We start from the raw sequence: 19,530 nt of genomic DNA, 5'->3' as shown, positions 1-19,530 counted from the left end.
TTAGCCACTTTTCTATTATGGGAATACCACATATGGTAGAAATGATAGCACTCAGTGGTCCACTTTGGAAGCAGACATCTCCCTTTGTCAGCTGCACATTTGTTCTATATTTTGGCAGTGTCATGGAAACCATTATGTGTAAGAAACAGTCATATATAATAGTTCAATCTTTCAAGATTTTTGCATTGTAGAACATTAGACTATGGCCTATCATATCATTTCTCTACATGAAGAGATTAGACCAGAGTTTTTATAAAGATCATTTCCAGTAATATGTTTTAATGACTTTATACAACCACTATTAAGCAGCTATTTTAATGGCACTTTGCGTTATATGTTAGGTGCACAAGAATGAACAACACAGAAATCATCCTTATGTAATGCTAGTTGTTTAACGTGGTGCTGGCTATCATTTTAGCTTTTATAGGACCACCTCACATGCAGTTTTCAAAAATGGGACAATAATTAAATTTAGGATATTTTCAAAGTTTACTAAGAAAATCTGTTTTGATTAAAACTTATAATAATGAAATTTTAACTTCTGTTTTATAAAAACTCTTGTCAATACATTCTGTTTTATTATAATTGCTGCATGTTTTAACTAATAGTAAAAATAATAAATGAAAACTTGTATATTTTCATTTTAATATGACTGGATATATCCTTAAATGATGAAAAATTGATCTTTTCTTTTTGTAGAAACCATGTTAGAATAAAAATACTTATAGGAGGAATAAATATTGAATATGCATCTCATGAGAAACAACATATGTTTTCATTATATTCTTAAGGGACCCTAAGGAGTTCTAATTTACTTGTGACTGAACATTAATTCTTTCTTGAGAAGTTCAGTAGTTAGGCCAAAAACATGATGTCTTTTCTTTATAAATATATGCTATAAAATAAACAGAATGAATACATATTTCAACTGTCTTTTTATATTCAGTTCATATTTGTAAGAATGTGTATATAAAAATGAGTCATATTTTTCATTTTATAAAATGTTTCAAATGTATACATTTGTTTAGTTTTAAGTTTTCTGACTTTAGTTTTATTACAAATTTCTGATAAGCAATACAGTGTTAAATTATCAAATTTCTTTTATTATCAAAAATATATCTCTATACCTAGGTTTTCCAATGATAAAATAAAATCTTTGTAGATCCTTATATGTGTAATAAAATACATACTATAGCAATCCCTTACTATCTTGGAAATATTTCTCATTGTATTTATATTAAAAATATATTATAATTAGATTTAAATCAAACAATGATATAAGTATATTATGCCTGGATAATGACTTGGTTAAAAAAAAAAATCAAACGACAAAGCAGGAATACATACAGAGCAAAACAAGTAAACAGGCAGATTTTTCCATGGTACTTACTTTAGTCAGACATTAACTAAACTCCTTGAAAATGTTTCAGGTAGGAACTGACAAACATTTTCTACAAAGTATTAGACAATAAGTATTTTAGGTTGTGTAGGCCACATGGCTTCCTTGACAGTTACTCATTCTTTTGTGACATTAAGTATCAAAGCAGCTGTAGACAATATGCAAGCAAATAGGCATGTCTGTGTTTTAATAAATCTTTATTTAAAGAAGCAGGCATGGAAAAAGATTTGATTTCAAGGGCTGTGGTTTGCCAACCCAGCTTTAGAAGCATTATGAGATTTTGGAGGAGAAACAGATGTCCTTGTAGGTATAGTAATGAGGATTTGGGAGGATGTGTGTAGGTTTTATGCCATATTATACTAATTTTTGTAAGGGAGTTGAGTATCTATGGATTTTGGTATCTGCATGTTCCTGGAACCCAATCTTTCATGGATACAAAACAATGACTACTATGACAACATCTGCATCTAAATTGTGTAAAACAATTTTAAAAGAAGAAAATACTTTAGTAACCAAGACAGTTGGGAATTGCGTCAAAGAAAGACATGTGCATTAATGGAGAAAAACTAAGACTCCAGAAGTTGACCCGCATGTGTATCATTGATTGATTTTTCACGAGGTGTAAAAGTAATTCCATGGATAAGGAATACGCTTTTAAACACAGGGCTCTGGAACAATTGTATCACAAAGTGTTTCTATTTTCCTTTCCTTCATTGCCAGATAATTTTAAGATGAAGTCTGGAAAGCAGATGAATTAGACTAGATGGTATTTGTCAGTTGAGAAGTTAGAAATAAGTTCATTTGCTAAACAAATATGATGGTTATGATATTCATGCTAAGATCAGAAAAAATTGAAATAATCACTGTCATGAAAATTTTAGGAAGCCAATTCAAAATTAATTAGGATTGCCTAGAAGAATTAAGAGCCTAGTTGAGGAATTCCATAAGAATTTTAGTGGAACAAGCCATTATTATGCATTTTGACAAAATACAAGCTGGAAACTGACGAACGTAGGAATTTAATACATCAACATTTGCTCTTCCTGATTTTCTTCCCACCCTTGTTTATTCTACCCTCTAAACACTGGAGACCAATTCAAAGGACTGGCTTTAGCCTCCAGCTACTGAACAATTTTGGTTAGTAAGAAGCACCTGCAAAAGACTAGAAGACAACAGGAAAGGGATTGTCTAGTATGGTCTAGTCTCCTCCCTGTCTGTCCGTATTGGATTACCTGTGTCCTACTTCCAAAGGCCACAGCTTCTGTAACCTAGAAGCCTTCCATTTTAGGTTCTGATCCTTCTCTTTCCTCTGTCTCTTTAGGCCCAGTGCTGGTAACTATGTTTTGCTGTTATTGCTCTCTTCAGAACCATAAGATCCTTAGTTTTCCTTAAACTCTACTCACATTTTAATAAATAATCACTCTATTAAACTCTCCCCAAATACCCAATTAGACTGTGTTTATTCACTGATGTGACCCTGATCAACACAGAGGATAAACATATTGGAAAATGTCAACAAATGCCTTGCAAATGATTTATCATAATGATTAAATGACTAGAAAGGCATGAAAAACTAGAAGGAGATTAGGAGATGTAGGTGAGGTCAAAATAATCAAAGAATAGTTGCAATGGGAATGAAGAATGGGAAGAGTGAAAAGTAGCAAAATTATGTTTTAAAAGACCAAACTTAAGGTTTTATTTCCTAATAATTAAGAATTTGTGTTCTATTTCCAAGAGTTGGCTATAGGATGTATTGTTTGAGAGACATTTTAACTCTGCTACATTTACCAAGAACCTTATATGTGGGAAATGATGTATTAGGCATTGTATGTGAGTTATAACAGCTAAACCACAAGCTATCAGTCTGTAAAAGTACAAGGAGAATGCTACATTTAAATTTGTAATTAATTTTATCATGCATAAGAAATTTTGTAGACAAAATTATATCATATTAAACATACCAAATAGAATGACTTGTTCTTTCATGTTACTGAATTTTCAGCCATAAGTTACACACCCAACTCCTTTAAACATTGAGGTAATATATGAAACAAAAAAAACCACAACCATAGATACACAGACACAAAACACTAAAAGTTTATCATCGAAGGAAAATTAATTTCACTGCCACAAAGTAACACTTGAAAATTCCACAAGATAGAACTTCTTTAAATAATGAAAAATCTTCTATTTCTGATAAACGCAATTTGAAAGCATTACCTTACCAATTTGATAGCAATTACAAGGGGAGAAGAGATTAGTGCTTTCAAATGTGCTTTAAAGTAAGAACTGTTATCTAAGAAAACTGGCTTGTCATTAATATATCAAAGCTCTGAATTCAAATTCACAGATATTGTCTCTTTCATTTTTTGTATAGTGCTTTTGTTAAATAAAATACAGTACATTAACTTATATTCTGAATTATATAAAATGAACCACTTTAAATTTAAAAATGATATACCATGCCATAGAGGACAGGAAATCTCAATAAAGTTCCAGTGATTTCATCTTTCCCATATAAAAAAATGCCACCACCGAAGATACCATTATAAAGAGTATGTTACATTGTGTTCAACCTGACAAAGAAGCTATTTCAAGAAATGAGAATAATAAAAGTTATTTCTAAACTTTGAAAGATCTGTTGTAATGAATTGAACTAGTTCAGTTTCTGATTGCTTGCCAGCAGTATAGCTGTCTCCAACCTACTACTGTATTGATCTGGTAGCCTTTGTGGCAGTGCATAAAGAATAACCATCTGTGTCAGGTACAACAGCAGGTGCCTTCTCCATTGAACTGGCTGCTGCCCTGATTACAACGAGGCTGTTTAGAGCACCTGGTGACCATGACAAGCTCTTTCTTCTCTGTAGAAAAGAAACTCATTTCTAAAAGTTTACTGAACAGAAACTGAGAAACTCACCAGAAATCATCAGCTGTTGAGGTGCCACAATGGATTCCAGTGAAGACAAAGTAAGAGATCTAGTGAAGGGAAGATGCCAGCTTGCAGTGGGAAATTCCTGATACTGTACACTAGGCTGAAGTTCCCATTTGGACCATTCTGAATAAGTCTTGACTTCTTTATTAAGAGAGGTCATATAATCTATAAAATATGGCCAATCTGGAGTAATTACAGACATGGAGGAAGACGTCTGTATTGAAAGTGCTGGAGTTGCTGAAACTGTATAAAATGCAACATTGGTAGTGACTTCTGAAAAATCAGGCACTGAGCCTGTCAATGGTGGTAGATTATTTTTGAGGTCATTTGCAAGTGTAATTTCTGAATATGTCTTTAAAGTAACATCCGGATAACTTCGTAAGTTTAACTCCAAATCTAGAGAACTATCACTTGGGTGAAGTTTGAACGGTGTATGAGATCCTTTACTTTTTTCCATGTCCAATAAGCTGTCTTGATTTAGTACCTCAGTGGGGCCCGTAGTTATGCCATATTGTCTTATTTTCAATAGTTTTAAAATGTTTTCTGATACTGACAGTTCATCAGTAGTCAATTCTGAAGTCAAATCAGAATTCATCAAGTCTGAAGAGATAGTTTGTGAAGGGACAATGGATAAACAAGTCTTATGCAAACATAAATTAACATCCAAATTACTTGATAGGGTAATGGATTCTTCCAAGGATGAGGATAAAATTGTTCTTTTTGCACTCTTTTTAGAAGGAAATAAAGATGGCACTTCTGTGAATGCCACTGATGGTGTTATTTCAGTAGCAGAAGAAAATGAATGCCCAGAAGTGATAGTTTGAGCTCCCATTAGTGCATACCAGCTGGCTAATATCGCTGAGTTCATCCAGAATGTCTCATAAAAGTGGGACTGTTTGCTATGCAAAACTTGATCTGAGAATTCATGAGAGGATTTTATTTCAGTCATAGAACATGTTGCACATGTTTGGCTTAATTCTCTTAAAGAATCAGCAGCCTGTGATTTGATGTTTGTGAGTCTCTGGTTGCTTGAAGCTTCAGTAATAGCCTGATATTCACTGGGAATGAAGGCTTTTGTACCGAACCGGTGCAGAGCTGATGAGTTTAAGATGGTTACCTGTTTAGATATAATTATCTTAGCAGGAAAAATGGGAGACATCGAGGAGCTGAGCGATCTCCAGTGCTCTCTTCTTGAAATTAAAGAAACAGCTGAATATTCTTCGATATCCTCTTGAGCCCCCCTAGAGACATCTGGAGTTGCACTTATGGAGGCAGCTGTAAGCAGGAATCCATGGGAGAGTAATGAGTGTCTGTTTAACTCAATATCAGCCCCTGGAATGCTTCTAATTACTGAAGTCGTTGGGGTAGCAGATGAAGCAACAGTCTGATAGTTCTCAAATAATAAAGATTGTGTAGGAAAAATAAAATCTGACATTAAGGAAGACATGATAAATGAGGTCCTTGCTCTCCTATCAGGAAAAAAGAAACCTAGTGTGGCTGCTGAAGTTCGAATACGCATATGCGATACCGATGTTTTGTCCTGGACAATTTGTGCTGGGTCATGAATACCAAAATTCAGGAATGGAGAAGAGGAAACATCTGTGGAAGAAAGAAGGCTGTGTTTTGCTGAAAGCTCTCTAGTGACAATCAGTTCTTCGAGTAAGTAGCTTTCCAAGGGTGTGCTAATTCTTAACGTTGCCAAACCAGTGGTTGGGAGAATGTCATGCTTGACAATGCCTGTCTGTTTTGGACCTACAAAAAGGAAAAAGTCAAAAAGATTAGAAAAATGAATTAGAAATGAACCACTTTGGCACTGGGATAAATCTCAGGCAAATTGCACTGCCACCTTACATCCATTATATGCAGACAAATATGGTTCTGTAAATCATATTTCTAAAAAAAGTATATGAGGAGGTTTAATGATTTCACAAACTGCATAAATGCAAAGAGTCCTATTATTTACACTCCATGGTAGGGTTAAAATCAGGATAAATGGCATTACACAGAATTGACATATTCCCAACTAAATGACTCCTTTGAATTAGAAAACATGAAAAATTACAACTCCTTTGCATTGACACAACCAATGAATGTTTGACCTATCGGGTTAGAAATGTTAGAAATATTGTTTTACTTCTTCAATAGGCAAAATGTTCTGTTTATATTAGATAACACTATATTTCAATTTAAATTTTTAAAAGAATAGAAATTACATAGATGAAAAATAGACAAGGTACATTTCTACTTAGAATATCCAATAGTCTTCAAAATTATTTTTTCTTAAAGAATTCCTTGCTAAGAACTACAATTCTTACTCTGATTATCTGAAGTGGCATTGACTACATGAAGAGTAAATTTGGAATTTAATATACAATGTACTGTTTATAATATGACATCACTTGATTTAGAAAGTTAAATAATTGGACATGTAAAAAACAGCCTCAAGTTGTTAAAATAATTCACAATAGGAAAATAAACACAAATCTTTTATCTGAGTGTTAATCAAATAATTTAATAGGAATATAAATTTACATTAATGACTCAGAGACTATGAATTAAAGACACACTGAAGCAAGTAGCACAATGCCCTTTTAAAACAAAATGTGCTGGGATTGAGGTCCAGTTGTCTATTAAAATTTACACAGTGGACAGTGGAATAAAAACTGTTAATTTACATTTTTTTTACTGATCCAGAAATAGTATTAGCAAACAACATTGCTTAAAACAAAACTTAAAACAGGACACATAACCAATAATGCTCAATTTTCACCCCTAAAAATCATGTATCTCAGAAAAAAAGATTTTAATAATTTAGAAAATATGCTTTTAATACACAACTTTTTCAAACTTAAACTTCTTAATATCTTACTTCTACTCACCTTGATCAACTGGATAAGTATCCATTATGGTTGGTATTCTAGTAGCCTTTATAGATGGAAAGCTACTGACCAAAGTCTCAGAAGGGGGAACTGTATGTGTCTGTGTGGAAATGGGATCTGTTCTTTGAAAGCTGGGAGTTAAACAGGTAATTCTCCTTATTTCATCACCACAAAGAAGCCCAATGGAGAAGGTCTGAAAATGACAATTACAGTAATTAAATTAAGTTCAGTTTCTTTGTTCCTGAGAGAAATTTTAAAGTTTGTTTTGGAATCCATTTGCATTTTCATAGACATATTGGATAGCTCAAATAAAATATTTTACTTGAAAATTAAATCTCTATAGTAAATTTTACCCATATTTCAAAATGGACTCAATCCTTTCAATTAGAGATATGCACAGTTGAATGCCCAAATTTATTCTTAATTCCTTCAATTTTAAGTCAAAATACTATTTTTATATTTGTTTTGAGAGTATAGTTTTTCAATGAGGAATTTGTACTGTATGGTAATTAATGTGGATATATAAAAAAAAGTCACATTACAAATTATAAAACTTTTCTGCTCTAAAAGTAAAATTTAGTTGGAAACTAATGCAAAATGCAGTATCTGCAACAGAAAATTTGAAAATATATTCTTGTGATTTGCAAATTATTTTAGTTTGTATTGGCTTGCATTAGGAATGATCTTTATTTGTTTTAGTTTGACATGAAAAGGCTGTTTCTACCATATCCTATAAAATAGCTTTCACATGAAGAAACTGTTAATGAAAATTGTGATGCTGTATAAATAAATACAAATGGACCAGAGAGACACTTTTATAAATGTAGAGTTAAAAACTAGTTATACTATATGAATCATTTTTATTTGTAAGAAAATAATATTTCAAAATTATTTTAAAATACGAATACATGTCTATTTCCTAACACTAAAGACATGCCTAATAGGCATCCCTGCTTTAGTGTTCTAATATTTGTTAAAGATTACATTTCATTTTTCAGAACACTTAATTCTTGTTTCAGATGTAGGTGGTGGTTGTTTCACAGTTCCATATTCTGTAGTCACTTTGAACTCACACCAAGAAGTTTGTATAAATAAATGTCAGATGATTCCTGATGTTAGATAACTGCTTCTCTCAACAAAGAAAAGCCCAGGACCAGATGGCTTTACTGCTGAAATTGATCATACTTTTAGAAAAGAACTAACACCAACTCTTCTCAAGCTTTACAAAACACTGAAGAGAAGGAAATTCTTCCTTACTCATTCTATGAGACCAGCATTACCCTGACACCAAAACTAGATAAGAACATAAAAAAAAAAAAAATCCACAGGCAACTATTATTGACGAACCTAGATGCAAAAGTTCTCCCCAAAACACTAGCGAACTGAACACAACACATCAAGAAGATAATACACTATGATCAAGTGGGATTTATCCCAGGTATGCAAGGATGTTTCAACATATGTAAATCATTAAATGTGATATATCAACCAACAATATCAAGGACAAAATCTATATAAATATCTCAATATATGCAGAAACTAATTTGATACAATTGAACATCACTTCATCATAAAATCCCTCAACAAATTTGTCATAAAAAATACCTTAACATAATGAAGGCCACAAATGACAAACCTACACCTGAAATCATACTTAATGGGCAAAAGCTGCAACCCTTTCCTCCAAGAACTGTAAAAAGACAGGATGCCCACTTTCAACATTGTTATTCACCATTGTCCTGGAAGTGCCAACAAGAGCAATTAGGAATGAGAGAGAAATAAAGGGCATTCAAATTAGAAAAGAGGAAATCAAATTGACCCTCTTTGCCGAAGACATAATCTTATATATAGAAAAACCTAAAGACTCTACCACAAAATCTCTTAGAGCTGATGAACAAATTCAGTGAAATTGTAGAATAAAAAAATTAACATACAAAATTTAGCATTGTTTCCATACACCAAAATTTAGCATTGTTTCCATACACCAATAATGAACTATCTGAAAAAGAAATTAAAAATGCAATCCCAGTCACAATAGCCACACAAAAGAAATACATAGGAATAAATTTAACCAAAGAGGTGAAAAATCTCTTCAAGGAAAACTACAAAACACTGATGAAAGACATTGAGGAGGACACAAATGAAGGGAAAGACATCCCATACTCATGGAGCAGAAGAATTAATACTGTTTAAATGACTGTATTAAACCATTCTGCATTGTTATAAAGCAATACTTGAGACTGGGTAATTCATAAATAAAAGAGGTTTAATTGGCTCTCAGTTCTGCAGGCTTTAGAGGAAGCATGGCGCTGGCATCTGCTTGGCTTCTAAGGAAGCCACAGAAAGTTTACAGTCATAACAGAAGATGAAGAGGGAGTAGGCACATCACATGACAAAAGCAGGAGCAACAAAGAGGGAGAGGAAGAGAGATAGAGAGCCAGGGAGGGGACTGGTAGGAGACACACTTTAAAATAACCAGATCTTACAGGAACTCACCAACTATTGTGACAACAGCAGAAACTGATGAGGGATCCGCCCCCATGACCCAAACTCCTCCCCTCAGGCCATACCTCCAGCACTGGGATTGCAATTTAACATGGGATTTGGGCGAGGTCAAATATTCAAACTATATGAATGACCATGCCACTCAAAGCAAACTACAGATTCAAAGAAATCTCTATCAAAATACCAATGATATTTTTCAGAGAGATAGGAAAAACAATTCTAAGTTTATATGGAATCACAAAAGATTCTAAATAGCCAAAGCAATCCTAAGCAAAAAGAACAAAGCTGAAAGCATCACACTCTCTGTCTTTAAATTATACTATGAAGCTATAGTAACTTAAAACATCATGGTATTGCTAAAAAAACAGACACATAGACCATTGAAACAGAATAGAGAAGAAAGAGACATATCCATATATTTACAGCTAGCTGATTTTTGACAGAGACACCAAACGTTAGAGAAAGAATGCTCTCTTCAATAAATAGCACAGGGAAAACTGGATATTCATATGAAGAAGAATAAAACTAGACTCCATCTCTCACCATATAGAAAAATCAACTCAAAATTGATTAAAGACTTAAGCATAAGACCCCAAGCTATAAAACTACTAGAAGAAAACATAGGGTAAATACCTCAGGACATTGGTATAGGCAAAGATTTTTATCAGTATGATCTCAAAAGCAAAAGCAACAAAAACAAAAATAGACAAATGGAATTGAGTTAAACTAAGGATCTTCTGCATAGAAAAAGAAACAATTGACAGAGTCAACAGATAACCTGCAGAATGAGAGAAAATGTTTTCACACAATGCATTCAACAAGGAACTAATATTTATAATTTTACAAGGAACTCAAACAACTCAAAAACAATAAAAAATACAACCCTATCAAAAAAAGTGGACAAAGGGCATGAATAGGCATTTTTTTTCAAAAGAAGACATACAAATGGCCAGGAAACATATGAAAAGCTGCTCAATGTCACTAATCATCAGAGAAAAGCCAGTTAAAACCACAATGAGATATCATCATACATCAGTTAAATGGCTATCATTAAAAAGACAAAAAATAACAGATATTGGCAAGGATGTAGAGAAAAGGGAATCCTTATATGCTTTTGGTAGCAATGTAAGCTAGAACAACCTCTGTGGAAAACAGTATGGAGATTTCTCAAAGAACTAAAAAATAGAACTACCATTCAATTCAGCAGTCCCACTACTGGGTATATATCTAAAGGAAAATAAATCATTATATAAAAAAAGATACATATATTAATATGTTTATCACAGCACCATTCACAATAGCAAAGATGTGGAATCACCCTGTCAGTGAAGACTGGATCAAGAAAATTGTAGTATATATACACAATGGAATACTATTTAGCCATAAAAAGAATTAAGTCAGGTGTTTTCCAGCAATGGGGATGGAACTGGAGGTCATTTTCCAGTGTGAAACAACCCAGGCACAGAAAGACAAATACCCACATGTTCTCAGTTACAAGTGGGAGCTAAATAATGTGTACATATGGACATAGAGTGTAGAAAAATAAAAACTGGAGCCTTAAAAGGGTGGGAGAGGACAAGCGGGGGTGGATAATGAGAAATTACTTACGGGTACAATGTCTGTTATTGGAGTGATGGATATACTAAAATCCTAGATTTCATCACTATACCATATAGTCATGTAACAAAATTGCACTTGTAACCCTTAATTTGATACAATTTTTTAAAAGCTAAAAGAGAATATTAATGCTCCCAACACTCAAAAAAGATATCTTCAATATTATGCGAATTACCGATTTTATCATTACACAATGTATACATGCATTGAAATATTACTATGTATTCCATAAATATGTACAATTATTATGTGTCAACTAAAACTAGAAGAAAAGAACAAAAGAATAAAGTTTCTGTGTATAAAAACCTAAACATTAAATGGAAAAATATCCACAGCAAACAAAAACACAAGAACGACAGGATCCATTAACCTAATGGATATAGAATGCATGTAAATTAAGAAAAAAGATAAGGGGCTGGGCGTGGTGTTTCACTCCTGTAATCTCAGCACTTTGGGAGGCCGAGGCGGGCGGATCACGAGGTTAGGAGATGGAGACCATCCTGGCTAACACGGTGAAATCCCGTCTCTACTAAAAATACAAAAAATTAGCCAGGCGTGGTGGCGGGCGCCTGTAGTCTCAGCTACTTGGGAGGCTGAGGCAGGAGAATGGGGTGAACCTGGGAGGCGGAGCTTGTAGTGAGCCGAGATCACATCACTGCACTCCAGTTTGGGCAACAGAGCGAAACTCTGTCTCAAAAAAAAAAAAAAAAAAAAAAAATGAAAAGAGAATCTAGAAATGATAAGAATCTAGAAATGATAAAAGAAACAGCAAGAAAAATAATGGAATCTGATTCCACACCTTAAAGACCCAGTGATTTTTTTCTTTTCTCTACTCTAAGGTAAGCAACAAGCCCTGGAAAGGCTTCACAGACTAAAGAAAATGTGTATAAAACTAGGTAGAGATCAGAATGCCAACATACCAGCTTACAATGAAAATATTGCTGTTATATATCTAATAAATACTTTCATGGCCCTGGTCAGCAGTTTTCTCCCAAATCACAATCAGAAGCCATTATCAATTACCTTGAAAAATTACCATCACAGAATTAGGGAATTATCAAACCCTCTCTCTCTCTGTCAGCATAGCTATACAAGAACAGGTTTTCTTGATGAGCATTATATCAGAACATGTAGAAGTAGGTGATTCAAACATTTAATCCCGTAAGATATTACCATAAGAATGATCTCATTAACAGGTCTGAAATATTTGTTCATTGGTTAAAGCTATCTATCCTTATTCCTGTTAACATTGGTATTGCCAACATTTATCTTTACGATTCTGATATGCTAATAATGTGGACTACTAAATCATTAGATATATTACCACATTCATTATTCCAAGTTAAACTTAAGTTCAGCAGAAAGGAAGCCATACTTTCTCTTTCCTATATTGCATGCCTAGGCTCACATCTATTATGTTCTGTTCTTGGAGTTTAACTCCCAAAGGCAAATTTATTTTCTCAATTTTGAAGTTAATAGCAAATATCTGTTTATGTTCTCCAAGAACTAGCAATGTGGTTAATTTTATTAAATGTTCCTCCAAGTAGATCATAACTATGTGACCTTTCTCTCCTCTCTATTGATTATATTAATGCATTCATTGGTCATGTTAATACAAATTTTGAATATGTATATAGATACACTCACTCACACACACACCCCAATGCATGTCAATACAATTTATCCTAGAGAAATTTCTATATCTTCCTTAGTGAAATCCCAAACTGTGTGGCAAAGTTTAGTACAGGTTCACTAAAGTTATTTCCTCCTACTTTTGGATTATATGTCTCAGTCATTTTTTGTGACCAAGTGACTTAGTTCTAATCAATGAAATGTGAATGATCATTATGTGTGCCACTTTTAGATCGATCCATAAAAGTCTGCTATGTATGAACCTCCAACCTCTTCACCCTGGTGACTTATGAAGACACATGATAAAGATGATGAAGCCACAAGAAGGAAACAGCCTTGGTCCCTAAATCTCTATCTGAAGGACAGTAGCTGAAATTGGACACTCATTTGAACTTGATTTGAATGAAAACATATTCCTATTATATTAATCTAGTGAATTTTGGAGGTTATTTTTATAGCAGCTGTCATTGCCCTAACACACACACAAAACTTTGCCTCACCTGATATTTCTGATAATATTATTTAATACCAACAAGGAAATAAAACCAAAAGAAAACATCTCAAAAAGGGTTGGGCATTTCTTTTTCTCAATTGCTTGATTTCACAGGGCAAATACAGGAATTTCAAATATTTAGCTTTGCTTTAACTCAGTAAACATTTAACTTGCATATTTTTCAACTTCATGCTTACTATAATTTATTTTACCAATCTATCTCTCTTTTCCTCATTTATTTATCTGCAAAACAAGTATTTAGTGCCTATTACAAATAGCATAATGAGTCACTGATATGTATTAAAACCCTAATAGGTACCAACATGATACAGTAATTTCTACGAAACACAATGACTTAAAAAAACTCTTTTCTTTATGAATCTATATTTGAGAAAGAACATGCAAATAAGATTTTCTGAATTAGAGCTTTATGAGAATATGGTCATCTGTTTTCACATGGATATTGTATAGCCCTCTATGTCTTCACTCAACAAGCGTTTATTGATCAGTATCTAAGTGCCAGTGACTGTTGTAATTGTTAGAAATGAATTGGTCAACAAGATAGGCAAAGTTTCTCCATTATATACTTTGTATTTTAGGAAATAAATTTGAATTAATTAATTAATATCAATTAGTGATAAGTAATTTTAAGACAAAATATCCCAAAACACATAATAAGAAAAAACAGCAAGGACTGTTTTGGAGGCAGTGGCCAGGGAAGTCCTCTCTGAACAGTGATATAAATTAACGTGAGTATTTTAGGAAAGAGTATTGAAGGTGAAAAGAACGGCAGTGCAAAGGCCTGCGGGCAGGAAAATGCTTAGTATGTTTACGTAAAAGCAAGATGGACAGTTAAAGAGAATAAGGGAAGGCCATGTAGGTAGAAGTGAGGTCACAGAGGTGACTAGAAACCAGATAATGTGGTTTCTTGTTTGTTGTTGAATTTGGAATTGATTCTGAGAATTATGGGAAGCCATTGGAATATTTGAAATAAGAAAGTTCTGATCTTATTGATATCATAAAAAGGTTACTTTAGATAATAGACCCTCAATGGAGTTTGGGTTGGGGGGAAGAATAGAAGCTAAAGTATATTTGGGAAGCAGGCAATGGTCTAGGAAAGGGAAATGATTTGACTGACCTGGAGTGGAAATGGTGAATATAGTGAGTAAAGTTTGTATTCAGGATATATGTGGAAGGCAGAGCCTGTAATATATATGCTGATAGACTAGATGCATGGGGTGAAAACAAAAGAAGTTTAGTGAATGATTTGTAAATTTGTATTCGTATCAATAAAATAGAAATAAAAATTAAATAAGGCAAGCAAATTTACTAAATTAAAGAAGACCATTTACAGATTGGAGGATAGATCACAATTTCTGTTTAAGTATATTAAATTTGAGAAGCTTATTGGCACTAGATATGTAACAAGGTAAAGATATGAGTCTCTCGAGAATTATTCTTAAATAGTTCCAATAAAATAAAAAAGTATGGTTTAATGAAAAGCAGTGTTACCTGTAGTCCTGTCTAATTTTCTGATAATAGAGCTAGAAAATGGCACAGCCAAGATTTTTACCCAAGAAGTGAGACTCCAGAACCCACACTTCAAACCACTATACTACATTTTTGATACATGAAGCATCATCAAGATTTGTTATCAACAGTTCTATGCTAAAGTCGATTATTTTAGGTAATAAAACTAAAACAATCTTCTACTCTGACAGTCTAGTTAACAAACATCACTGTCAATTAAATTTAATCATCACAAACTGTGTTTTAAGATCTGCACAAAACAGTTTCTATTATCTCAATGACTTTACAATCTTTTTTTTTATTATTATACTTTAAGTTCTAGGGTACATGTGCACAACGTGCAGGTTTGTTACATATGTATACATGTGCTATGTTGGTGTGCTGCACCTATTAACTCGTCATTTACATTAGGTATATCTCCTAATGCTATCCTTCCCCCTCCCCCCTCCCCACAATAGGCCCCAGTGTGTGATGATCCCCTTCCTGTGTCCAAGTGATCTCATTGTTCAGTTCCCACCTATGAGTGAGAACATGCAGTGTTTGGTTTTCTGTTCTTGTGATAGTTTGCTGAGAATGATGGTTTCCAGCTGCATCCGTGTTCCTACAAAGGACACGAACTCAACCTTTTTTATGGCTGCATAGTATTCCATGGTGTATATGTGCCACATTTTCTTAATCCAGTCTGTCACTGATGGACATTTGGGTTGCTTCCAAGTCTTTGCTATTGTGAATAGTGCTGCAATAAACATACATGTGCATGTGTCTTTATAGCAGCATGATTTGGAATCCTTTGGGTATATCCCTAGTAATGGGATGGCTGGGTCAAATGGTATTTCTAGTTCTAGATCCTTGAGGAATCGCCACACTGTTTTCCACAACAGCTGAACTAGTTTACAGTGCCACCAACAGTGTAAAAGTGTTCCTATTTCTCCACATCCTCTCCAGCACCTGTTGTTTCCTGATTTTTAATGATTGCCATTCTAACTGGTGTGAGATGGTATCTCATTGTGGTTTTGATTTGCATTTCTCTGATGGTGAGAGATGATGAGCATTTTTTCATGTGTTTGTTGGCTGTATGAATGTCTTCTTTTGAGAATTGTCTATTCATATCCTTTGCCCACTTTTTGATGGGGTTGTTTTTTTCTTGTATATTTGATTGAGTTCTTTATAGCTTCTGGATATTAGCCCTTTGTCAGATGAGTAATCCAGTGGACTATTAGTATATTTCACTCTATTTACAGTAACATTTGAAGATAAAATGTTGTGGTTTATTCTTATTTTCTACCTGAAATAAGGAGTACATAATACAGAAAATAATCCAGCATACTTCACATGACTTGTTCTTCTTCCCTTTGTCTTTCCAGCCATGAAATGGAGTGGTTTCATGCCACTGCAGACCTCTGTTTACCTCATTAACTTCTGGTTATTGTCAGCTCTCTTTTTTTCACCTGTATATCCAATTATCTCTATTATTTGTTACAAATGGTTTCTGTTTTCCTCATTAAGATATTAACAGATTCAGTATTCTATAAAAGATACATGACATATTTCTCTATGTGGTCATCTAACTTGATTGGGAGACAAAAGGCAAAGTAGGTGGCAACCAGAAACTGAGAATAATATTCTGAAGATATCATTTACCCATAATAATAAAAAACTCCAGTAATAATCAAATATCAAATGTTTTCTCAAAAACAGGTAATATTGAGATATCTTTGTGCTATATTACTGGGCTAGATAAATATTTTTGTTTCTAGGTTTTTAAAAAGATTTTTGCATACAAAATCAGTATGTAGGTTCATGGTAATATTTATAGTTTTTAATGACATTCCTGTTGTTGTGCCAAATTGATTTATATGTCTTTTCCAGCATACTACCAGTGCCCCTAGGCAGGAGGCTATGTTACATTTTCCACTGAATGGCCGGGGTTAATATGATGACTGGCACATACTGATGTACTTGATGGTCAGTAAACATTTATTGGAAAAAACTAAGAGAAACATATTGAAAACACGTATTTATCTAAGTATATACATATTTTTCTTTTTCCCTTTCATCGATAAATGTATTGAAAGGAATATTCATTAAATCATCTAAACTTTTCATTCTTTCCTCAAACCATTCTAATCTAGCTTTCATGTCTTCTTGCCAATAGGACTGTTCTAGTGAAATTCCAGAAATCCTGTTGTGCTGTGAAATACAAAGCACAGTTTTTGATCTTCATCTTATTCAAATCATCAACAATATTCAATATACTTAACTACCACCTTCTAACAAATTTGATTTCTCCGTAACCTTCTACCTCTTTCTCCTATTCATTATCAATCTCCTCTATTGGCTCCTTTTCTTTGTGGCCTCTAGGTTGGAATTTATCATAGCTTTGTATTCACCTTTTTTCTTTCTCCATTCTCCCCAGAAGCATAGTCATACATTCAAAAAGACTATAAAGATATCATATATTGATAAGTCCCAAAATTATATCTCTACTTCACAATTCTCTGAAATGCATTCTTATATAACCACCTGCTAATTTAGAATCATTATTTAAATATCTCATGGGTACCTTAAACATAACGTGTACAGTATTGAACTGCTGGGTCAGTCCCTCCATTCTAACATGTTTCTTCAACCACCTGTCCCATCACAGGAAATTTATTATCATCACTCTATTGCTGAAGTCCTCCCGATTTTTCATTCTCTTCTATCTCACACATCCACTCAATACAATGTCTTGCTAATTTTTCTTTCATAACACACTTCAAATCCAGCCTTTTCTCTGATTTTGCTCTGCCACAAATATCAATCCATTATTATCTTTTACATAATAATTGTTAGAGCCTAGCTGGTTTCTTCACTCCCACTTTTAACCTCCTTCTAGATCTTTCTTTATGGAAGAATAGGGATATTTTAAGAACCTGAATAAGATTACATCATTTCCCTTTTGAAAAAACTTGTTAGTATATATGTCAATTGCATTTGAATAAAATTCAAACTAATTGCTATTTTTCTGACTCTCGACCTAATCTGACCCTGTTTACTTCTGCAAGCACTTCTGTGCCTTTGCCCCCACCGTACTTACCGTGCTCAACTTCCATTATCCATTCTTTTCTGTCCCATACAGGACAAGATCTTTTCCTCCCCCATGACCCTTGTTTATGCTGATACATCTGACAACACATCCATACCCTCACTCTTGCTTTGGATTATTTCTTTTTATCCCGCGGGTTATAACTTCAAGGTCCCTTCCTTAGAGAAAACTTTTCTACTATCTACATTATTTTTCTATCACAATAACTTTTTCTTTTTCTCCTGACTACTAAATACAGTTTGAATTATATTTTCTTTTTCTTTTTTTTCTTTTGTCATAATTTATTCTTTTTTTATTATACTTTAAGTTCTAGGGTATATGTGCATGATGTACAGGTTTGTTACATATGTATACATGTGCCATGTTGGTGTGCTGCATCCATTAACTTGTCATTTACATTAGGTATATCTCCTAATGCTATCCCTCTCCCTTACCCCCTCCCCACAATAGGACCTGGTTGTGATGTTCCCCTTCCTGTGTCCAAGTGATCTCATTGTTCAATTCCCACCTATGAGTAAGAACATGCGGTGTTTGGTTTTCTGTTCTTGCGATAGTTTACTGAGAATGATGGTTTCCAGCCGCATCCATGGATGCATGGATATTTTATTTTTCTATTGCCTTGATTTATATGTAATTCCTGGTATACTGTAAATGTCACTAGGTAGAAATTTATCTGCATTCCATTCTGCATTGTATTCAGCACACTATTTGTATGCTGCTAACCAATTAGTGTTTGTTGAATGTATATAAAATTAAATTTACAAAATTGCCTCTGTACATTAGGTTAAAGAGTTGAGCAAGTAAAATGTAAGTATTTTTACCCATAACTTGTTTAATTAAAATTTGAAACACAGGATAGCCCTTTAGATGCCTTTATATTACAAGAAAAACAACCATCCAAATATGGCAGTTCAACAAGTACCAGTCTTGAATCACAAGAGTCATCAACCTTACTCTGAGTAATAAGGGCCCATATCATGTGAATAGTCTGCCTTGAAACCAAAGATGACAGATGAAATGGAAGTGCAATTAATACGATTAAACTCTTTCTCTGTGTCCTCTACAGTTAAGAAACATTTTCCCCCTTTCCCAAGGTCTATCATTAACAAATGCTTAATGTTGCCGAACAGGAGCTCAAAAGAATTGGTAAATTATTTGAAAATTTAGCAATTGGAAAACTAAGTAAGCTCAAAGCCATTTATCACCATCCCATTTAAACATGCATCAAGAAACATTTTCCACCTTATTCCAAGATTTTTCATTAAGAAATGGAGAGGATGTGGAGAAATAGGAACACTTTTACACTGTTGGTGCCACTGTAAACTAGTTCAACCATTGTGGAAAACAGTGTAGCGATTCCTCAAGGATCTAGAACTAGAAATACCATTTGACCCAGCCATCCCATTTCTGGGCATATACCCAAAGGATTCTAAATCATGCTGCTATAAAGACACA

General features: G+C 33.7%; 1 protein-coding gene across 2 annotated transcripts in view; it reads right to left on the bottom strand.

The window, feature by feature from the left end:
• The window catches only part of EYS (EGF-like photoreceptor maintenance factor), a 1,786,799-nt gene that overhangs the window by 857,321 nt on the left and 909,948 nt on the right, over positions 1 to 19,530 (bottom strand). For both annotated transcript variants that reach the window (XM_078001263.1, XM_078001264.1), the window contains exons 22-23: positions 7,211 to 7,403; positions 4,317 to 6,083 (exon numbers count right to left, since the gene is read on the bottom strand). In XM_078001263.1, coding sequence (XP_077857389.1) covers positions 4,317 to 6,083; positions 7,211 to 7,403 — 1,960 coding nt within the window. The remainder of the gene's footprint in view (positions 1 to 4,316; positions 6,084 to 7,210; positions 7,404 to 19,530) is intronic.

This window comes from Macaca mulatta, chromosome 4, assembly GCF_049350105.2.
Source record: "Macaca mulatta isolate MMU2019108-1 chromosome 4, T2T-MMU8v2.0, whole genome shotgun sequence".
Taxonomy (NCBI): domain Eukaryota; kingdom Metazoa; phylum Chordata; class Mammalia; order Primates; family Cercopithecidae; genus Macaca; species Macaca mulatta.
This window is presented reverse-complemented; position numbering and strand designations above follow the sequence as displayed.